Genomic DNA, 24581 nt, shown 5'->3' with positions numbered 1-24581 from the left:
AAAAAAAACCTAATTGTGCCAACAACAACAGCAAAACACATGTCAAAAACAGGCCTTTTATTGTTTCAGGACTGATTGCACCTTGCAAGGCTACATTGCAAACCAGCTAGTGTTTTGTCTCAGGCCACTCTAACGTTTGTCAGTTTCCTTTCTTTTTTAGAATTTTTTGGCCAAGTATACATACACGCACCCTTAGTCCTCACTCCCAGGCAACTTGACTGTGGTCTAGTGCCTCCGAAAGAGACATGGTTAAACCCACATTGAGCTTTCGCTTCTCATAATAGCCAGTCCACTCAATGGAGATTTCAGTTTTTGGTGTTTGCATTGTGTAGATGAAGGAAGCATCTGTGAGAGTTGTTCATGTTCTTCACCTTCCAAGTGGTGTTTGTGTCATGGATGTGGAGCACACAAGTCAACTGGGGGTCTCCCTGCCCCTGGGAAAGGAGCTTGATATGACCCATTTCCATAGGTATCCCCGCTTTCCAGCTTCGCTTCTCATGGCTGGGTCAGCATATGCTGTTCCTGCTTTGTCTTGGGTCAACCCAGATCAAAAATCACTCCATTGGTGATAATCAGGGGATAAATCCCCACGTGCTATGTGAGTGACTGTGGAGGGTTCCACTGGCCATGCACAGCCTTTCTGGGAATAGCTGGTATGCTTGATTTGGATGGCTCAAAAAGGCAGAGTTTGAACCCATGACTGGAAGGTACAGATAGGCAAATGGAAGCTGGGTCTCTAACAGAGCATCGTGATGCTAGATAGAGGGTGAAATGACTGGGAGAGGCCCCAGATGATATTGGAATCACCATGCGTGGACTCATAGTCCGGAGCCCTCAGTGGAAAGGGACCTCGTCCTCGCAGGGCAAATCTGCCCATGACACGTTGCCTAACACCTCTGAGTTTCAGTTTCCTGCCAATACAAAGGGTCAGTAATTTGAGTACATGTATTTTAGTGCTGCTGCAAAAGTTCAGTGAGGAAATATTCATACAGTCCCTAGCCCACAGCCTGGCTTTAATGCCACTCTGTTTCTTCTTCATCCCTTTCCCCTTTCCTACTCCAGGGTCTTTGTAACTGGAAACACTGGTAGTGCTTCATGTGAGGCTGGGGGGCAACTTGACAGGGCTATAGAAAAGGGATTCACCTACATGGCGAGTGGATGGGCAAGAATTCAGCAGCAAGTTTTTATTTGTTGAATTTTTAAATAGATGAAAATTCTTCTTCAAAAAAAAGTTTATTGAAAAACCTAATATGCAGACCACGAATTAAACAGTGGCTCTGGCTGGACAGGAGAGGGAACGTCACAGCCCTGTGACCCATCCTGTGCATTCACACATAAGGCAACTCACTCAATACCCAGCATGCCTGTGTGCACACCCTCAAAAACACCAGCTTGGATTATTTTTTTTAACATTCTTAAAACACTTAGGTTTCTTCGCAGAAAGTTTAGGGGAAGAAAAATATGGCCCTGTAGGGCCAGGTGTGGTGGCTCACACCTGTAATCCCAACACTTTGGTGCTGAGGTGGGCAGATCACTTAAGGTCAGGAATTTGAGACCAGCCTGGCCAACATGGTGAAACCCCGTCTCTACAAAAAATACAAACATTAACCGGGCATGGTGGCAGGTGCCTGTAATCCCAGCTATTCAGAAGGCTGAGGCAGGAGAATCGCTTGAACTTGGGAGGTGGAGATTGCAACACTCTGAGATCACACCACTACACTCCAACCTGGGCAACAGAGTGAGACTCCATTTCAAAAAAGCATACATGACCCTTTAGGATAAAGATGACAGCAGTCGTGACACTGACTGTGGACTTGTGTTTCAGGTGTCTCCATGCGAGAGGTGTCGCTGTGAAGCCAACGGTGAGGTGCTGTGCACGGTGTCAGCGTGTCCCCAGACGGAGTGTGTGGACCCTGTGTACGAGCCTGATCAGTGCTGTCCCATCTGCAAAAATGGTATGTGAGATGCCCATTAGTGACAGGGTGCACCTTGCACCCTGATGCACAGCCCTTGCGCTGCTTCATGGTAGACAGAACACACACGGGTATGAGTTTCAACCCATGTACCTATACACACACATGCATACTCACGTGTGTCATCTTTAGGCCACAGTGGTTCTTTAGCAAGGCCTCTCTCCCTCTTACTGGCTTCAGCACCATGTTTTATGGATGTTAAGAAGTTCTTTGGGGAGAAATTCAATTTCCACCTTTGAGGAGAGTCACTTATTTTAATTTAACTTTGTTTGTTCTTGCAAAGCCGTTTCTATCTTTCCAAGACAAATTAAACACACTGGTTGGGCTCATTTACTTTTCATTACTAAGTGAATTAAACTTGGAACATAATTGAATATTTTTCATAAGCAAATTAGGCGGGAAGAGAGCCCCTTCCTAGTCCCAGGGAGAGAGCCCGGTAGATCAGAAGCCTTGCCTGCTTTATGGAAACAAAGTGGCAGGAAGGATGCCCTTGATCCTAATTTATCAAGGGAGAGTGTTTCCTCATCCTGACAAACAATGATTATTCTGCACCTGAGGTACTGAGAGCATTACACTTTAAGAGGGTTTTTGACAAGAGTGCATTCCCAGGCTGGCTGGGCCTGAGAACTATGGCTTGGAGGGCAGTTTGACAAGAGGCTGAGCGGAGCTTGGGAAATAGTGGACAGAGGGAACACAGCCGGCGTCTGCAAGGATCTGAGTGTCCTCCCTGGCAGGAGCGACTGGGTTTTCTGGATGTTGCCTAGGGTGTGCTGTGAGAACCGCTGGTTGGGAGCATTCGAGACTAACTTGTGATGCCGTCGGCCGTTCACATGGGTTGCTGGACTGAGGCTTGATACCTGTGTGGTGTGGGTTTGGTAAGTGGCAGGCATGTGTGGGTGGATGGTGGTACAGGGGTGGTCATGGTGCTCAGACAATTCCCAGAGTCCACATCATGACAGTCAAAACCGTGTGAGCTGTGAGGTTCCATGGGTACCTCCGACCAGGTACCTGTTTGCATGTCCAAATTTTACTCCAACGCATTGTAAAACTCTTGAAGTAAATAATTGGAAGAGGGAGTGAGGTTGCTGTTGAAGGATAGTCCTGAAAGAACAAGATGAGTGTGTTAGGAATGTCGTAATTGTTGTAGCATAGAACATCCAGCCCTCCAGATGCAAGTGGACAGTGTTAAAACAAAGATGTCACAGTGTGTGCTTTATATGGGCTTGGCTGATCTCTTGTGCACATTAATTAAGAAGAAATCATGAGGTGGGATTCCATCAGATAAGAACGAGGAGGCCTTTTAGCATGGAGTGTGTTTTTTAAAAAAATGATGTCGAGACAGCAGTGAGATGGAGGGAAATCAATACAGTTTATTCTGCTGGTGTTAATTACCACTAATTTACACTAATAAACGGGGAGGAAGACTCTGGGGTTGGGGAAGGAGCGGCAGGTGGAGAGTCTGGCAGAGTCTTAGGGTGTGGCTTTCGGCACACCTGCTGAGGAGCCCTAGTGAGCGCCTCCCGTCAGCTGGGTGACCTGAGGGCTGGTGCTCAGGCCGTGTGCCCTGCGTGGCGGGGGTACTGGACAACAACTCTCGCTGCGTCAGGTGGGTTAGTGAATGGCTTAAATGTGGGTTGCTCAAATATTTGACATCTTAACCATCTAAGATATTCCATGTTTTTCCTGTCAATTTTGATTACAGACTAAGTCTTGGCATTAGACAGTCAGGGAATCCTGGCTTGGGTGCTAACAATAGGTGAGAAGAAAGGATTTCAACCCCTGGATTTTTTTTTCCTGCTTTTAGAGAAATTTCAGAGCTACTGAAATGTTGAAATAACTCTCCAGTGAACAATTCTATACTCTTAGCTCCATGCACCTGCTGTTAACGTGTTGCCGTATTTGCTTTCTCTCTTTCTTTGGCCCTCTGTCTTTGGTCCTCTCTTGCCCCATCTCTGTATGTACATAACCCAACACCATCGATGTATTTACTTATTTGTTCGTCCCATAAGACACACAGCACAAATTCTATTGATACTACCACCAACCTACTGAATATTGTTCAAGATTGAACAATATTTTCAATTGTTTTTGCCCTAAGGATTTATCCTACTTAGAGCACAGAGAACTACACGGAGCAGTATTTTGAATGAATTCTTAAAAGTGTGCAGATATGTTAAATTTACAAAGATGTAATTTATTTCTCTGTTCAATTGTATCATTTAAGATATGGTTATATTTTTTGAGTAAATAATGTTCAAAAAGTAAGCGCTGTAAAACTATATACTCAGAGATTCAAAGTTTGTTTTAACATAGCATTGATGGTTTTGGGAGATGCTTGTTGTCCTGATGGTAAACTTCTAAATGTTGATCCTTTACCTCTATATTTTGAGAGGCAATATGGAATGAAATAAGGCAAGGTTTTTGCGGTGGTCCATTAGAGATTTTTAGAAGGGAGAAGAATATGTTTTTTAAAGCTAGATTTATGTTACAGAAAGACTTCTATTATAAGGTTTGTTCCAATTATATCAAAACACCAACAACTTATTTTAGGGAGTATAACTGGGAATAAATTTAAATGTGTCTAATCATGCACATACAATTATATTTCTTCTATTCACCAGATAGAATTTGGCTTTCAGCTGTCTCTAGTTATAGGGTGTTCTGACCTTGACAGGGAAAATGGGGTTTGAAATTCTTGATAAAAGAGAGATGCTTGAAAAATAAAAACAGTTTCTACAAGAAACAAATGCTCTATAATAAATGACCAAGATTAATGAATAATTTACAGTACTTCAACCCTGCCTCCCCACATAAACAATGTTCTTGCAAAAAAATTATATGTTTGATATATAACAGATTAGAGGACATCCAGAATGAATGTTTTATATGAAATTAAAAGCTTGGATAGACTTAGCTTGGATGAAATATGAAGGTTTTAACTCTTGATCTCCGTAGACCAGCCTTTACCCCTCACTCTGGCATGTCTTGACCTGTAGCATTAAATAGCTCTTTCTCCGACAGAAGGGAAATTACAGTTCAGTTGCCAGCTGCCAAAGTCACTTGCATCAAAGGAGCAGAAGTTGGAAACCAAGAATGCCTTGAATGTAAATAAATGATCACAAACCAAATGCACTTTAATATATTCAATTTGTTGACTTGTGTAGATCAATCTCCCAGTGTTTTTGTTTTGATAAAATGGATGTTGCATGGCATTATTTGTTTTTAAAATCTTCCCCCTGCAATGACACAAATAGTGAGTATTATTTGACTTTCAAGAATTCAGCTTTTCTCTGGTGATAGGTGCACAGCACCCATTCTGATCAAGCCCCTTAGTTTCAGACATGCTTGTCTGCATTAAGTGGGCACTATGTTCCCATTAGGGATCAGAAGACCTCCATTCTGCAGGTGCACATGTCATCTTACTTTATGGATCCAAAGAAGAAAACTGAAAAAAGTAGGACATCAGTGTTGAAATATAAGGACTTTGTCGGAATTAGCTGTACTTCTCAAAGGTGGAATATGGTATCCAAGGGATGATGTGATATATGCCAAAAGCACAAAGCCAGTGGATATAAAGGTTATATATCTCCCTGAAGTATAACTGCTACCTGATTATTATTATTTGCAGCTTTATTTTCACAGGAAAGTAAATATGTCTATTTTTTGGAGGAAAATGAAAAACTTTCATGACACTTTAAACACTGAGACTTCAAATTATTAAACATACTTTCATGGGAAAATATGTAAGAAGCACTGACTGAGAATTAGGCAGAGTTTTGTTTGTTTTCCTGTGTATTTCAGAGAGTAGGATAAGATGGTAGAAAATTTCATGCAGTGAGTTAGACAAGACTGAATGGGGTGTGTGTGTGTGTGTGTTTGTGTGTGGGCATATCAAGATACTTTCACAAAGAAAAGCCTATTCCTATATGGTCTCACTAGTGAATCCTTCCAACATTGCTACCAAAGAAATAATGCAAATTTTATGGAAACCCTCTGTGATTATTTACAGACTACATGATTGTGACCAGAAAAAATAAAGGAATTTACAAATATCAAAATTAAGAGTTGATTTTAACAAGGATATTTAGCAAGATTTGTGTTTGAAAATCAGCTGTATTTCTATATACCAGCAACAAATAGAAGTGAATTAAAAACTCGAGTTTCAAATAACATCATACAAATCAAATACTTGGAAGTAAATCTAACAAAAGTGTGAAAAGTGTCCATATTTAAAAAACATAAATCTTTATTGAGAGAAATTAAAGAAGACCTAAGTAAAAGGAGGGATATATCATGCTCATGATTGAAAGACTCAGTAACATAAAGAGATGAGTCTGCTTCAAAGTAATCTATTGATTCAGTACAAAATTCTAGCCAAAAATTTGATGGTTTTCTGTAGCAATCATCAAACTGATTCTAAAATATAAATGGTATACAAGAGCTAAAAGCTGGCTTGAGAAATACCCAAAAGAAACAACAAAGCTGTAAAACGTACAAATATTAAGACTTACTGAAAGACACAGTAATTAGCTCATTGTTGTTTGGTCACAAAGTAAAACTGACCAATGGAACAGAACAGAGTAAGAAAAGGCCTTTGCACGTAAGACCACTGGCTGTGAACTAAACTGACATCACAGGACAGTTAGAAAAGGAGTAATCTTTCCAATAAATGGTGCTAGACCAACTGAATTGCAGTATGGAAATAAAAGGTGTCATGATTCCTACCTCACATTCGACAAAAATCATTTCCAAACAGATTGCAGATTTAAATATGAAAGTTAAAACAATAATGCTTTTACAGGAAAATATAGAACAACTTTATCACTTTGAGTATGCAAAGGTTAAAAGAACACTAGAAGCACTAAACATAAGGAAATAATTTATAAATTGAACTTTTTAAAATTGAGAATCTTTGCTCACCGAACAACACTATTAAACACGCACAATATTGCCCACGTTTTGAGAAAGTAATTGCAATATGTATAATTATCTAATATCTATTTAAATAATTCCAGCACATCCAAATAAAGCAGAGAGATACAAAAGAGAGAAAAGTATAGGGAGGGATTCCCAACTTTCTTTGTACATCAATACCCTTTTCCTAATTCCTTGGATCAGCGAGATTAGTTTCTTATGTGTTTCAGGTACTGGACTGCTTTCATTATTTCTGTAGCATGGCATTTCCATGACAGGTCCTGTTCTTGGTGCAGATATGAGAGAAAAAATGAAAAAAAAAATAGGAAAAAAGAATTTCTTGTTTTGTTGGAATTAAATTAGTGTTAACCTGACATAGATTATGATCACTTAAGATGCATTTTGTAATTCCTAGAACAATCACTAAGAAAATCAACAAAAGAATTAAACATGACACATGAAAGAATTGTGTATTTAATTTTAAAAAGACAGTCAAGGAGAAACAGAGGAACAACTATCAGGGAACTGAGAGAAGACAAGTAAAATTTTATATATATATATTTAAAAACAGAGCCCCAAAATACAAGAAGTAAAAATTGATAGAATTCAAAGGACACATCGAAACTTAAGTAATTGTAGTTGCAAATACTGATGAACTATTCAATCATTCATAGAAAATCTAGACAGAAAATGAACAATAATATAGAAGACTTGAATGACACTGTTAGCAAATTTGACTAACTGACGTATATGTACAATATACCACCCAGACATTGAAGAATACTCATTTTTGCAAAGTGCAGGTGGACACTCTCTACAGTTGACAATATGCTAAGACATAAAACAAGTCTCAATAAATTTAAAGGACTTAATCATATACAGTTTTTTTTAACACAACAGATTTTTAAAGGATGAAATTAGAATCAACAACAGAAGGAAATCTGGGAAATCTAAGATTATTTGGAAATTAAACAACACATTTAAAAAAAAACAAACCAAGGGCCAATGAAGGTATCTCAGAGATTTTAGAAAATACTTTGAACTGATCAAATAATGAAGACAGAATGTGCTATAGATTATGGGGTGATCCTAAAGCAGTATTTATAAGGAAATGTGTAGATTTGAAGACCTATCTCAGAAAAAAAAGAAAGGTCTCAAATCAGCACTGTAATTCTCTACCTTAAGGAACTAATAACTGATCAGCTAATTTTACTAAAATCATGTGAAAAGAACATAAAAATATAAGCAGAAATCAATTAAATAGAAAATAGAAAAGCTTAGGAAAAAGTAAAGAAAACCAAGTTAGTTTTTGAAAGCTGGTTCTTAACAATATTGATAAAATTGACAAAACTTTCACTAAACTAACCAAGAAAAAATTAGAGAAGACACAAACCAGGAATGAGAGAGAGGCGTCACTGCTGACTCTATAAAAACGAAAATGATTACAAGGCAATATTATGAACAACTTTACACCAACAGATTCAAATAGTTGAAAGAAATGGACAGATTCCTAGGAAAATACAAATTACCAAAACTGACTCAGTTCATTTCTGAATTGCCCTAAAACAATAAAATTCAAATTAATTATTAAAAGCTCTCCACACATAAAAGCCCAGGCCTACGTACATTTACTGGTAAATTCTTTCAAATATTCAAAGAAAGAAGTAATGCCAATCCTTTACAAACTCACCCAGGAAATATAAGCAAAGGGAACACTTCCATATTTAGTCTCTGCATTTGTCATGACCACAATACTGAAGGTGGACAAAAACGCCACACAAAAAAGAAAGCTAGAGACAAATTTATTTCATCAATATAAATGGAAATCTCCTTAACAAAATGAGTTAACATCAGCAATCTGAATCCAGAACCATATAAAGAATTATACACTTTAACCAAGTGCAGTTGATTTCAGCAGTGCAAGATTGGTTTACTGTCTGAAAAATTAACATAATATATTATTAATATAAATGATAAAAACTGCATATGATCTCAATAGATACAGATAGGTATTTGAAAAATTCAACACTCATTCATGTTTGAAGCTCTCAACAAACTAGGCATAAAAAGGAAATTTCTCAATCTGATAAAGAGCAACTATGAATAATTCACAGCTAACAACTACTATGAATGTTCTGTCAATAGTCCTAAAATCTAGGAGAAGGCAAGGATATCCATATGGACCACTTTGATCTATCAACCTAGTGGAGGTCCTGTATACAGAGAGTAAGAGAAGGTGGGAAAGAAGAGGAAGGAAAAGGAAATTAAGAAGTAAAACTGCCTTTATTAGAAGATGTTATGCTCCTGTATATGAAAATGCCAAGAATTACGCATACACGTGCACATACACAGGCACATGCACACACACACATGCATATGCACACACACACACACTACTGTGGCTAGTAAAGATTTATACCCAATAATATACAAAAATACAAATTTTTGTAGTATACAATGGATAATAAAAATGAAATTAAGAAAATAATTTCATTTAGAATAGCTTCAAAAAGAATAGATACTTAGAAACAAATGTCATAACGCACGGTTTATACACTAAAAGCTGCAAAATATTGCTGAAAGAAATCAAAGGAGATACAAATAAATGGAGGGACATTGCATGAGTAGAAGACTCAATGTTGTCAAGATAATAGTTCTTCCCAAATCAAAATATAAATTCAGTGCAATTCCTACACAAATCCCAGCACACTTTTTTTTTTGTAGAAATTGGCAGTCTTATCCTAAAATTTATGTAGAATGTAAAGGATAACCAAAAGAAATTTTCAAAAGAACAAAGTTGGATAATTTGTACTAGCCAACTTTATAACCTATTAGAAAATCAATAATCAAAATACCATAGTATTGGTGCAAATATAGACAATGGAAACGCATTGACAGTCCTGAAAGAAATCTAGTATGCAAATCTTTACATAGTTATTTACAACCAATGTTGTAAGATACTTCAATGGGGAAAAAATAGTCTTTTCAACAAATGATTCTAAGAAAATTATATATTCACATGCATAAAAAAGAACATAGACACTTACTTTACACCATATACACATTAACTCAAAATGAATCATACATCCAAATGTGAGAGTTTAAACTATGTAATTTTTAGATTAAAAATATATGAAAACAACTTTATGAATAAAGGTTGTGCAACTGTTTCTTAAAATAATATCAAAATCATAATCTATAAAAGAAAAAATCCAATAAATCGAATGTCATCAAAATGAAAAACTTTTACATCTCAAAACACACAACAAATAAAATGAAAATACAAGCACAGACTTTGAAAAAATATTTGCAAACCATATATCTGATAAAATGTTTGTATCCAGGATTTATAAAGAACTTACACAACTTGAAAAAAAGACAGCCTATTTAAAAATGAGGAAAGGATCTGAACAGACAATTAGGCAAAAGAGACAAACAAATGACAAATAACCAGGTAAGAAGATGCTCAACCTCAACCTGGCTATGTCTCCACCCAAATCTCATCTTGAATTGTATTTCCTATAATCCCCACATGTTGTGGGAGGGACACGGTGGGAGGTGACTGAATCACAAGGGTGGTTTCCTGCATTCAGTTTTTGTGATAGTGAGCTCTCATGAGATATGATGGTTTTATAAGGGGTTGCTTCACTCTGCACTCCTCCTTGCCGCTGTCATGTGAAGAATGACATGTTTGCTTCCCCTTCTGCCATGATTGTAAGTTTCCAGCTACATAGAACTGTGAGTCAATTAAACCACTTTCCTTTATAAATAACCCAGTCTTGGGTTATTTAGCAGCATGAGAACAGTCTAATGCAATACTATACTATACCCCATTAGAATGGTTGTACTAAAAAGGACAGAAAGTACTGGAGGTTGGCAAAGATGTGGACAAAGCAGAAAAATATTGCTGGCAGAAATGTCAAATGGTTTGTCTACTCTGGGAAACAGTTTATTGGTTGCTTAAAAAGTTAAAGAAAAACTTACCATATGTCCCAGTTATTCCTTCCTAGGATTCTATCCCAGCAAATTGAGAACATATTTTCACACAAAGATATGTATGCAAATGTTCCTAGCAGATTATTATTATTTCTAGCATTATCATTAATGAGTAAAGAGTGTAATAATGCAAATGTTCATTAACCAGTGAATGGATAAACAAATGTAGTATGTCCATGTACTGAATACTATTTATCAGTAAAATACTATTTATCAGTAAAAAGGAATGAACTAATAATACATACTACAACATGGGTGAACCTCAAATACAGAAGCTGTTGCAAAATATTACATATTTTATGCTTCTATTTTTTGAAACATCTTGTGCAGACAAATTTATGTAAGAAGAAAATTGATCAGTGGTAGCTGAGAGCTATAATCAGAGTGGGAATTAGCTGCAAATCATCATGAGGGAATTTATTGAGGTGATGATATGTTTATTAATTGGGTTTTTCAGTGGATACCAAATAAAATTTACTAAAAATTATTAAATTGTACACTTATACTGGGTGAATTTTATGGTATGTCAAATATTCCTGAATGAACCTTCTAAAAATATTGAACCTCTTAACAAAGATAGATAAAGTGAAATTTTTATAATTTTTTTTGACTCACTCTGAAGGCTAATCTTGATACACAACTTTTATCTTTCCTCAGCAGCTGACTTTTCTAATCCTAATGTCTTTAATAGCTGTATGAAATCTTCCTTCTTAAGCCTACTGAAGTTGAGACCCTTATAAGTATATATTATTATTTGCTGGTGTTAAAATAGAAACTTTAAGCAAATTAAACTTAAAAGTTTCTTTGAGCAAAGGATTCATGAGTCAGGCAACACTCAGAAGCAGAAGAGGTTCAGAAAGCTCCACCCAGCAGTGTGAGCAGTGAGCTTCTAAAGGCTGAACACAAAAGCAAAGTGGAGAAGTCACCTTGTTTGCTAGAGCCAGGTGTCTGCCATAATTGGGTGTGGTGTAATGAGGCATTTCCCTTATTTAGGCGTACTCTGATCAGGTGGCTGCCTGTAATTGGTTGAAGCTCAGCTGTTTGTGATTGGCTGAAGCTCAGCTATTGTTATAAAAATATATTCCAAAATATGTTTTGATTTGTTAGGTAGAAAGTCAAAGTAAGGAGACTGTCTCAAGCTAATGGCTTCCTACTTATTTAATACCTGAAATAGATAAGAAGTTGTAATAGATAAGAAGTTGTAAAGAAAAACAGGTAAAGAAACACAAGTCTATAACTGGTTATCTTTTTTTTGTACTCTTGTTCCCTTGTGCATAATGTGGAAGTCCAACTCCCCACACATCCCTCTCTCATTGTTAATTTTTGCCGAGCAGACACCCTCTTTCTCCTTCAAGCAGTGCTCTTCTCCATGTCATTCTAAGAGGCTCTTTTTCTTTATGGATTCAGCTTCCCAGATGTTGGGGCTGAAAACTTAAAATACAGAGAATGAGAGCCAGTGTGTGTCTCTTGTTCTCCTGCCGGCGCTTAAAGCTGCTAGAACTGCAGAGTCTGGGACACAACACTCACCTGCTTTGCAGGGTTAGTGGTTCCTGAAGCCTCACGTATAGCAGAATCACTTCGAGGGCTTGGTGAAACACTTTGGGACCCACCCCTAGAGTGCCTGATCCAGAGGTCTGGGCTGGGGCCTGAGAATTTACATTTTTAACAAACACCATGTGCTTCTGTTGCTGCTGGTCTAGAGACCACCATTGGAGAGCCACTGCTTTTGGGCACTCATTTGTTCACAGCATTCTTGGATACTTCCTGCCAGTCAAATTTAATGAGAGAACATAGTGGTTGTAAACCTTTAAACATGAAATGAGATAAACTTGAGACTTCAAATGCATTTCAAATGCCTTAATTAACTTATGTTTGGTTTATTCTAGAGATTGTAGGGTTTATGGAAATATATTAACATGCAATAATACTTTAAAATTTGAAAATACCAGGGCAGAGAAAACATGACTGTTGAATGGCAAATTAAGTCAGAAAGGTTTTATACAGAAATGTGCTCTCTATCATTATGTACAGCTAGTTAGTAAAGGTTGGCATAAAATTAGCCTATAGGCTTGCTAGCACCTAAAGCAAAAAACAGAACCATAGGCAATATTAGCTACAGTATTTAGCAGAAACACACAATTCTGTTTTTCTTGGTGCCGAAGCCTGGAGGAAATGAGTCCCTGGTGAATTGTTTCCCTGCAAATAAATACATAAATAAATTTTAAAATATTTAAAAGCTTTATTCAGTTCCTCCTGTTGGAACTTCCCAACAAAAGTCGAGAACTCACTCCAAAGTGCTAATGTACTTCTTCTACAGGTGTCTTCTGTTTTACTTGCATTTCGATCTTTTGGAAATATTGATTCAGATGACATGCCATTAATCTGCATAAAGCCCAATGGGTGCTAATTATTTATTACTATTAGAGAAGAACCTCAGTGTCCTAGCCTCTGTAATATGTATTTTCATGCTGTTCTTCATCACTTTCTTAACATACTAACTCTGTGTTTGCTCTTGCTATTCCAGACTTTAGTTTTCAGTATTAACAAGAAAGAGTTCAGATAGTTCTCTGATCTTTTCATTTCCGACAAACTAGATAAGGAGGATGAATAAATAGTTGGTCTCTTACACATAGGAATTTAATTTGTTTTTAATCTCTTCCTGAGATCTTTGAATTGGCACTTCTTTGTAAATTTGATAACAATTAAAAATGACCCCTTTGTTTGCAAGGATTGGGGCAGAATCTTATTTTTAAGATAGATAAATTAAGCTGCAGATAGACTGCCCCAAAGTGTTGCTACCAGTTTATTAAGATGAAGTACTTTACAGAATTAAGTGCACTTCTAAACTGCTGGTCAGAAGGTTCGTCGTGCGGGTGGTTTTATTTGTATACTTCCTCAAGACAAACTGCCTTTGGGAATAGATTTCAGACAAAGCCAGGGACTCAGAGCAAAGACTGGTATCCAGTAGGCGTGGCCAATACCACTTATACTGTGCCCCTTGAACTTGTTGAGGACCAGCCGTTGAGTGACTTCCCCATCTCTGCCTCTCTGTAACTCTCACTGAGTCTCTATAAATGTGTGTCCAGAGGTCCTTGTGGGAACTTTCTCTGGCTTGCTTCCTAATGCAGGTTGATCCCACTATTCTGAGAAGCCACAGTCATAATCCCATTGTATTCTTATGCCATTGATACTGAGCGTAGGAATTGTGCAGACACCATGTTTTGCTGGATCCTTTGTTTTTCAGATTGTTGGAGAAAATTGTGTTTTGTGTATGTGCATACATGTATATATATATGTGTGTGTGTGTGTGTGTGTGTAACATATATATGTTACTCTTAGAAAACATTGAGACACTTATTGTTTATTTCACTGCATATACAAAGATGAGTCAAGCTATGGATCCTGGCTGTAATGATCTCACAGTCTAGACGGGAGGTAGCCCTATAAATAACTCGTGTTTGCTGTTTTACTTGAATTATGATAGAAGAAGCGAGGGAGATAGCGGGGAGAAGTGAGTAATACTGCAGTAAACATCACAATGTATATGGCCTTTATTTGCCTTTGAATTCTTACATTAGGAGAGACTCCCAGAAGTGAGATTATTAGATTGACAGCTTAGAATATTTTATGACTCTGATACATATCACCATGTTGTTTTAAAAAAGGTTGTGTAAATTTATAAAGCCTTTGATTTTATTATAACCTTGCTAACCTTTTATTAATTTAAACTATAGAAAAATGAGGAGTCATTATTTCAATGTTAAGCATATAAAACTTTACAATATTTTAGATGGTAATTTTTTCACAATGTATTATATTTCTCTACCTTATTAGCAAAATAATTTTGAACATAATTTACATGCTACTTAATAACTGAAAGCCCTTGATGTGAAAACCAATTATTGGTCTGCCCTGTAATACAAGGGAGTGTTAGCAAGTAAAACTTTGGTCAAGTAACTTGATTCCTCTGTATCCTTCTGGTGCCTATAACTTGGAGATATTTAACATAGCCACATCAGTGGATGTTTTGTGTCAATTAAATACTGTGATGAATTTGAAAGTCCTTCATTAATTCATTCAACAGCTATTATGTCAAGCTTTGCTGTATGCCACAGGAGATACAATGGCTAATAGGAATATCTCAAGAACCATAGATTATGGGAAGGAAACAGGCAATTTCCACTGAATTTATGAAGTACACAGTATTGAGCAAGGAGAATGCCTGCTGTGGAGTGGGAATGGGTCTTGGAAGGGGAGAAGCAGAGAAGAAGTGTGTGGGTTCTGGGCATAGCATACATCCAGAAGGTGGAAGTTCACCATATTTGTGCACTAGATTTGTTGCCTAAGCCTAGAGTTGGAGGGAGAGTTGAGAAGTGTGAGGCAGCCATGTGCGAAATGGACACAGGCTAGATTAGGAAGGACCTTGGTGCTTCATTAGGGAAGTTATTAATAGATTTAATTCTGAGGCAATGAGAAGCCAAAAATGGGATTGTAGAATGGAAATGATGCAAGTACAGGTATTGATTGACTTACCACCTATGCAACTTACGACCATTTGACTTTACGACCACAATCGCTAGCCACGACTGCTCGGCGTCTGGCAGCGCAAACGTTGCCCAGCTGGGCGTACGACAGTGCGGACCAGCTTCCAGCATCACTACCATCTCCGTGTGCACCATTTCAACTGTACATATAGCCTACTCAACTTACGACCAAATCGTGTTACGACTGGTCCGCGGTCCCGACCATGGTCGTAAGTCGAGCACTAGCTGTACATTTGAACTCTTGAAACTCATTCTGGTTGAGGATTTCTGAAAAGAGGCTTTGCAGTAATCTAGAGAAGCATGATAGTTTGGACATGGGCAGTGGACTCAAAGAGATGCAGTGCACTAAGGAGATACATCAAAGGTCACATCAACTGCACTTAGTGGTTGACTCTATAAGGTAGGTAGAGATCCAAAGTTTAAGAATGGGGCTCTGCTGCTGTTTTGGGCAATGGGAAAGACTTTGAGCTGGTCCTGAAGGTAGGAAGAATGGGAGGAAGAGCACTTGTGAGCACTGATGGATGCTTTTTGTTTGGTGTTCTGAACTGTCAAGTTAGACTGAATTCCTTGAGGAAATAGTACAAAAAGCCCTGGCTTTGGAGCTAGTCTGGCACATTCCAGCTTTCTCCCTACCACCTTGTCTAATTTTCTTCTCTTCTTCAGTTTCTTCACTTACAAAATCAGGACAACCTTTCATTCATTCCTTGTGGGCTTAATATAAGGATTAAGTAAGTCAAGAGCCCACTGTTGAACCCAGACACTCAACACTGCTTTCTCCCTGACATTGGCCTACTGGGACTCCACCCCAAGCTGAGTTTCTTAGTGGTAATATCCATCACCAAATTTTCTTTCAATCAACCTCTAAGACTTGTTGCCTGCACACTACGGCAGTCTGCCCAGTCTCAGGCAGGGGCCCCAAGCTGCAGAAGAGGTTAAATTTCCAGCTGTATTTCACAGGCAAGGCCCTCTATCCTGTAGAAGATTATCCATTCATACTCCTTCACCATTATTCATCTGTTAAAAGCTGCCTGGTCATTAATACAGTGCTATAAAATATCTCTAGCCTGTGTCTTCAGCAAAAGGGAAATCAATTGTCACAATATACAATAAAGCTATTCATCCTAAGGCAAATATCTTTACCACATCCACAGCATGATCAATGGTGCCATTACCAGAGGTAACTTGAATTGCATCCAAAACACTTACATGGAACACATTCTGGTAGAAATGATCTGTCAGTGGTAGACAGTGTGAAGACAAATAACCCTGTGGATGACTTGCCCAATCTGTCTCCGTCTCCAGGAGAATAAGCCAATGAATATTCCTAGCAAGAATTTTCAGTGGGTGCTTCCAGGGAATGTAAAATACCCTCTTTGTTGATCAGAAGACACATTCTGCTCTTACACTAACAGCAAAACCCAAACCTTTTATTTGTCTTTCAGGAAGATAAACTTCAGGTATAAAAGAGTCCATTACCCCAGGAGGTATCCATAAACCTCCAATTCTGAAAATTGCATCTCATCTTTTCTAAAACAAATGCCTTCACTTAAGAGCAGTTACAATTTGGCAATCCTGACAGCTGCAAAGTGAATTTATCTTTAATCACACATTCACTGAGTGTCTTTTGAAAGCACATCAGCCATCATTGAGCAAAGCATTATCATATTGGGGGAAAACCACTGCCAATTCATTGATTAGGAAAACGGAAATTCTTCAGATAATAAGAATTAAATGACTCTGAAAAAAGTTTTTATATTTTAGCCTATGGTACAACTTGATTCTTATAATACTGGTGAGAAGTAGAAGTTATTTGAACCTATTTTGTCACCTGATGAGCAGGCTAAGGTAGATACAAAAGTACACACTAGACTTTGCCCCAAGGAGTGCCACTAAATGCTGAGAGTGTCCGCATCTAGGTAATCTTTGGAGGGAATGGCTAAAAATGGATGGCAATTGAAAGAAGGCAGATTGGGATGTGAGACAAAGGACAATTTCCTAATAATTAGAATTTCTCCTATCAAGTATTCAGAGGATGGGGAGCCAAATTCACAGAGAAATACTTCCCAAATTGGACTAGATGATTTGAAGAGCCCTTCGACACTAAAAATCTATTATTCTTTGACACTAATACATAAATGTCTCAGACATTGTTACTCAATCATCCATTTTGGGTGCACAGAAAGAACAGTGTTTTGTTTTTTTTTCTTTAGTTAATTCACAAATGTTCTTATTTTTTCCCATCTTATGCCAGTAAATCATCTGGTAAGTAAATGAGATAAACACTTAAAATATTTGTCCTTTATTCCTTGAAGACCCTTGAGAGAAGGTGCCATATCACCTTTCCCCAAAGTGGAAAACAGCAGCATCAATCCGCGTAGGGGCTCCGTGGAGAGAGTGTACACCCTGCAGCAAGGGAGCTGGATCTTGCTCGACCTGCTGCCAGAACCACCTGTGATGCATGTACCTCACTTTCCTCATCTGTGAAAGGAGACTGAAAGTAAAATTGAAGAATATATATATATATATATATATATATGAATTTGCCTTTAAAATAAAATATTATGGAAAGGAAGGCAACGGTCTTAGCAAATAAATTAAATGTGATTAATGTTTCAGAAAGGCGCTACACATGTCCCCAAACACCCAAACTTGACTTATCTCCTAATAATTCAATTTTTGAAGCCCTCTCGCTAGCCCCTCGGGAAGACACACACCTTGGCATGCAACAGCTTCCTCGCTGGTCTGCAGTTCCCTCTGTCATGGCTCCATCCAGCCCTTCCTTCTGTCTTGAATCTACACAAACTGCCAATACATCTGTTCACCTGTTTTCACTCTGTTGCTTACTCCATCCAGAATGCCTTAAAACCCTTCTCAAACAAGCAGAACTCTACAGGTGTTCAAGGGTGGGAGCAAATGTCTGCCTCCTGCTTTACAAGTTCTCATCTCCGTGTTCACAGAAAGCATTGCGTGTGCCCCTGCTATGATGCTCACATGCTTGGGTGGCATGACTCCTTGGACAGCTTCATGAACTTGCTCATTTCACACTGCGTTCTCCATGGCTACGTCCTCTGAAACATGAGGGACACGCAGCCAAAACACAGGTCATGCTATGCAGCCTAAAATATAAAATACTGCATGATGTTTCTTTATATTGTAGGGGAAAAATAACATAGGTTTGTGGGGATACCTGTCACAAAAGGTAAATTAAGAGAAAACCAAGTTTATTCATATATATATTTCATACACACTTGGGAGATATCCAGAGAATGAGCAGTTCTCAAAGTGGTGGCTTTGAATTCCAGCTGGTAACAGGGAGCAGTAAATTTTTAGAGAAGTACGGAGACAAAAGAAAATGACTTTGAGTTTCCAAGGGTGGCCCATGGGGGAGGGCAGATAACTGGCAGATAGAGACTAGTTAGTGATGTTTGTTAGTGTGGTCTACTCTGGTACCATCTCAGGCCCAGGATGGGCTCTGTTCTCCCTGGTAGAAGGGGACAGATAGGGTACCTTTAGTCTTTGTAACACCATGTCCTATAAATAGAGGGAGGGCAGAGGGCTTCCTGCATCTGCTGCTTCTTGTCTTCAGCTCAACAATCCTCCCAATTTTGGGGAGGTATATTTTGGTCTCTCACACTGTATTGCCAAGGTTTTAATCCCTTCTAAATAAAGTGAGTTAGAAACACCAAGCTCCTGCTGTTACTTTGAGAGAGATTGACCCTCACAACTTCCCTGAAGCTCTTGAAGAGATTGACAATGATTTCTTACGTCTTGTAAATATTAGGTAGGTGCCATTACTTATAAACCTCAGGAACGCTCTACCCTGCAGCCACTCTAGCTCTGAGCCCATCTGGAGTGCCAGAAACATCTCACAGGCAATTACTCCACATTCCAGGCTCCATGAACAATGATCACCATGGCAGCCCACAGTGATTATTGAAAATACAGCACCAGAATAATGAAGTTGCTAAGACTCTCCCCTCTGGCCCCCATGAGTAATGAAAGCCTGAAGGAAGGGCTCATTCATTAAGATTTTATAAGCAGAGGAGAAAAAATGGATATTTGTTTTAAAGAAATTCATTTCTTTCCAGTATTCTAACTTTAGAGGAACTTTGTAGGGAATATAAATTTATTTTTTAAAATGATTAGAATAAAGTTCAGTTACTGCAAGTGAGTCTTTGAACCAAGTACTCCTGAAATGTTTCACTAGTAACATTTTGTTCAAAAATTCTAATCAAACTGACAAGAATTTGGCTTTTGTTTCATTGTCTGAAGAATGTAAATATGGTCATTGCACATACCAGGAATGCAGAGAGTCAAGTGTGCCTCATTTATATTGACTCTACCCCATCATTTATCCTTGCAATGCCTTTGTGATCCCTGGTTAAACACAAAAATCTAGCACCTGAAACTTACCAAAAAGATGAACATTGACAGTCATCCCCTATAGGTGCAGCCCAAGGACAGGCTGAGGAAGGCTGGCAGGATGGGAGCTCTGTGCAGTGATAAGCATGGTCAGATAAGAGCTGTCATTCAGCCCGCACCACCTATGGGACCACAGCCTGGAGAGGAGCTGCCCAGTCCTCCCCACCCAGGATGCTGAATGCAGGGCTCCTTTTCCTGTTAGCCAATATTATCACAACAAAATTAACTAACTCATTTCGTAAACTTTTCCAGTTTGCAACTAATCCTTTCATTAGCAATGAGGAAGGAAGCAGGGAGGGAAAGAGGACATTTAGTCAGCTTTTAATATTGATTTTTCCTTTGCAAGGATATTGATGAGTGCTTAATTTGCACAGTTTGCCCAGTCATTGTTGGAGGCTGCAGTGAACTCACCGGCCAGATACGAACAAACTGGGAAACATAAATTTACTTAAGTAACATCAGCTTCTAGTTCAAAAGTTAATAGTTACATTAAGAAGAGGATCTTAAGGCAATGATGTAACACACTTGGAAGTAGAAGGAATATTTACTTGTCACTCTCTGAACCATGAATGCTCACCGACAGAAGATGAGAATTTTACCCTAGGTTAAATCACTCATTTTTAACTGCAATTTTTTAATCGTTGTGCAAAAAGTAAAACAAATCCTGTTACTATGTTGACTCCAATAGCAGAAGAAAAAAGTAGCAAAACATTAAATAATGTCAGTTTTATATCAGTGTCTTACATGCTTCAACTAGAAAAACAATTCGGTAATTTTCAAAGTAATGAAAAACACATCTACGCTTGGATTAAAAATAAAGCTTTTTGAAGATGATTCCATGAGTTAAAACATCTAATGCTCTTGCAAATTGTATTTTAAATTCATTTTAAAAATTTATTGTTAAAAGTACAATTAATTTTTGACTAATACTTTGGATAAATTTTTGCAGGAGCAGAGTGTCATGATAAAAACCATGATTTAACTTGAGAAACCAATAGAGTACAAATGCCTTTGAACTTGATTGTGTTGCACATACTCATGTTTGCATCTAAACAAGCTGTGACATTCTAGAAGTAAATATAGAAGCTATCATTGTCAAAATTTTAAAATATTCTCATAAACTCATCTTTTTATGAATATATAAAAAAAAATCTCAGCATGGCAGTAGTGCTTTCTCTTTCATCAGCTGGAATTTCTTTAGAAATGGTTGAACTTTGGAAGACCTACTCTGAAGTCAATCTAATTGCCTAACAAAGTTTTTTGACATTTTAAAAATTGAATTCTCTTTATTTTAGCTGCATATTACTTTCTAACTAGAAATCCTCAATTACAGTATTCAATCAGTTTTTAAAAACTCTGGCTTTTGAAGCTTTAGGAAGTTGCCATTGTTGATGCAGTTATGCCCTATCATATATAGGTCGTGTAGTGTTATCAGTTTCTTCTTTTACAAATCACGCTTACCAGGCCGGGCGCGGTGGCTCAAGCCTGTAATCCCAGCACTTTGGGAGGCCGAGGCGGGTGGATCACAAGGTCAAGAGATCGAGACCATCCTGGTCAACATGGTGAAACCCCGTCTCTACTAAAAATACAAAAAATCAGCTGGGCATGGTGGCGCATGCCTGTAATCCCAGCTACTCAGGAGGCTGAGGCAGGAGAATTGCCTGAACCCAGGAGGCGGAGGTTGCGGTGAGCCGAGATCGTGCCATTGCACTCCAGCCTGGGTAACATGAGTGAAAATCCGTCTCAAAAAAAAAAAAAAAAAAAAAAAAAAAATCACGCTTACCGAGGTATACCTTATATATCATTAAAAGCCTGCCTTTTAATGGTGCAGCTTATGTCTTAACTTCCTCCACAGCCCTGGCCCCAAGCAGCTGCTGCTCTGCTTTGTTTCAACATGTGGTTTTGGTGTTTGGTTTTTGCTTGAGACAGAGTCTTGCTCTGTCACCCAGGATGGAGTTCAGGGGCAGGATCTCAGCTCACTATAACCTCTGCCTCCTGGGTTCAAGCGATTTGATTCTTCTGCCTCAGTCTCCTGAGTAGCTGGGATTACAGGCACATACCACCACACCCAGCGAGTTTTTATATTTTTTGTAGAGACAGGGTTTCATCATGTGGGCCAGGCTGGTCTTGAACTTCTAACTAAAAGTGATCTGCCTGCCTTGGCCTCCCAAAGAGCTTGAATTTTCACTGTGGGTATTTTTAACCTGTGTGCTATAGAATTTCAGATGAGTGGAATCATGGAGTATGAGTCTTTGTGTCTGGCTTCTTTCACTTGGTGATGTTTTTGAGGCTCACCTATGTCATTGCCTGTATCAGTCCCTTCCTTTTTACTGCTGAGCAATGTTCCCTTGTATGGATACATCACATTTTATTCATTTACTACTTGGCAGACATTTGAGATTTTAGCTTCTGATTAGTATGACTAATGCTCCTGTGAGCTTTCATGGATAAGCCCTTGTGTAGACATATGTTTATATTTGTCTTGGGTAGCTTCCAAGGAATGGAACTGTGGGAGTGAGTGGATGTATTTTACTTTGTAAGAAACTGTCAAATGGTTTTCCAAAGTGGCTGTTCTGTTGAGTATTCCCTTCAGGAGTGCGTGAGTGCTCCAGTTTGTTTTATAATTACGTGATAATAGTTATGAATATGGATTCTCTGAATGGTTCTCATCACACAAGGATGCTTGGACAGATGAAAGACAGAACTCTTGGTTACAGCTGTGAATGAGAAGAGGCTGTCACTTGGGCTACATACACAGTGGACTGCATCCAGGGACAGGGTAACAGCAGGCTGGAACTATACAACCACAAACTGTAGTCCCCATACTGAAGGATAAAAGACTAAAGAAACTGACTCTTTAGAGAGTCTCGATGTTGGACTCTGCAGAGAAAGACTTCAAAGTAGCTGTTAAGGTATGTTTAACGATTTAAAAGAAAAAATAATCTTTTGTATGGCAAATGGGGTGGGATGAGCTTGGTGGAGCTAGCTGGGATCCCTGGACATTGGGCATTTTGAGTAATTCCAGATAAGAAGTGTCCATACCTGGGCACTAAGTATCCTGGGGCCTCTGGCAGTGGATATGTGTTTATTATAATTCAGCAGTGTTAGTCGCTGGAAAGGGAAGTGGTTGTGGTGGGGACTCAGTGAACAGCCTGCAAAGAGGAATTGAAAGTTTTCAGCCATGACATCAAATCTGGGTTGAAACAGCACTTGTGAAATGTTATTACACAGATATTCCACATCATTGCCAACACTTGGTACTGACAGAGATTAGTTTTAGAAGGTCTAGGAGATCTAGTGCACCTTAATATGCGTTTCCATAACTACCAATGAGGAACATTGTTTCATGTGGTTTATAGCCTTTTTATAGCCTGTTTTGTGAAGTGCTTTTTCAAATCTTTGGCTCATTCTTTATTGTTACTCTTTTTATTGTCAATGTTATTCTGTCATATTTCTTATTATTGACTTGAAAAAGTTAATACAAATTCTCTGTCTAGTATATGTGGATATGGTATTTTCCCTCAATCTGTGGCTTGCCTTTTCATTTTTAATATCTTTCAAAGAGCAGAAGTTTCTAATTTTGATAAAGTTCAGTTTCTCAATTTTTATTTTATGGTTTTCTTTTTGGTCCTATCTATGAAATACATGCCTAATCCAAGGTGACAAGTTTCTCTTACATCGTCTTCCAAAAATTTATAAATTTAGCTCTCAGATGTATTGTCTGGGTCCACACATTTTGTATATGGAGGGAGATAAGGGTTGATGTTTGCTTTTGCCCGTACTGATATCTAGTTGTTCCAGTACCATTTTTTGAAAAGATTACCTTTTCCCCATTGAATTATCTTGACTTTTTTGGTCAAAAATGAATTCACCATATGTGGGGGACTTTTTTCAAACCATTTGTTCTTTTCCATTGACATACGTATTTATTGTTATGCCAATGTCAGACTCTTAACTTCTCCAGAATTATTGTATATCTTGAAATTAAGTACTATAAGTTGTCCAACTGTATTTTTAAAAATTTCACTAGCCTTTGCATTTTCACCAAATTTTAAATATAGCTTATCAGTTTCTACAAAAACCCTGTTTTGATTTTGATTGAGTTTGCATTTAATTTACAGATTAATTTTGGAAGAATAGACATCTTAACCAGATTGAGTTCTTCAATCTACAAAGATGGCATATCTCTTCATTTATTTAGATCTTTTAAAATTTCTCTCAGTAATATTTATGGCATTTTATATAGGTTTTGCATATCTTTTGTTAATTAATTAATTATTTTAATATTACATTTTTCCTAATATTAAATGAAAATGTTTAAATTAAATTTCAATTTCCAGTTATTTGTTCCTTCAATATAGAAATATATTTGATGTGTTTTAATCTTGTACTTCCTACCTTGCAACATTCACCAAATTTGTGAAATTTTCATTCATTATTTATTGAGCTATTTTTCCGTTTCTTTTCTCTTTCACACCGTTCCAAAACCCAAATCATACATATGAAAACTTCTTATATTATTCCACAGGTCTTTAAGGATTTGTTTATTTTCCCCTTATCTTTTTTATTCTGTTTTTTTACATTGAATTATGTATATTGATTTATCTTCAAGTTTATTGATTCTGTTTTCTGCCCTCTACAATCATCTGTTGAGTTAATTCAGTGAGTTTTTCATTTCAGTTATTGTACTTTTCAATTCTAGAAACTCCATAGAATTATTTTTATAGTTTTT

General features: G+C 37.8%; 1 protein-coding gene across 3 annotated transcripts in view; it reads left to right on the top strand.

Annotated features, from left to right (window-relative positions):
- The window catches only part of VWC2 (von Willebrand factor C domain containing 2), a 148414-nt gene that overhangs the window by 27770 nt on the left and 96063 nt on the right, over positions 1–24581 (top strand). For 2 of the 3 annotated variants that reach the window (XR_005195807.1, XM_017500826.2), the window contains one exon: positions 1826–1955. Coding sequence is in view for 1 of the 3 variants with exons in the window: in XM_017500826.2 (XP_017356315.1) it covers positions 1826–1955 (130 nt within the window). In the remaining 2 variants the exon portion in view is untranslated. Of the gene's footprint in view, positions 1–1825; positions 1956–24581 lie in introns of those variants that run through there. The other variant, XR_005195808.1, reaches the window with a different exon arrangement.

This window comes from Cebus imitator, unplaced genomic scaffold, assembly GCF_001604975.1.
Source record: "Cebus imitator isolate Cc_AM_T3 unplaced genomic scaffold, Cebus_imitator-1.0 Scaffold272, whole genome shotgun sequence".
NCBI lineage: Eukaryota > Metazoa > Chordata > Mammalia > Primates > Cebidae > Cebus > Cebus imitator.
The sequence above is the reverse complement of the archived record's forward strand: the minus strand, read 5'-3'. Positions and strand labels throughout refer to the sequence as shown.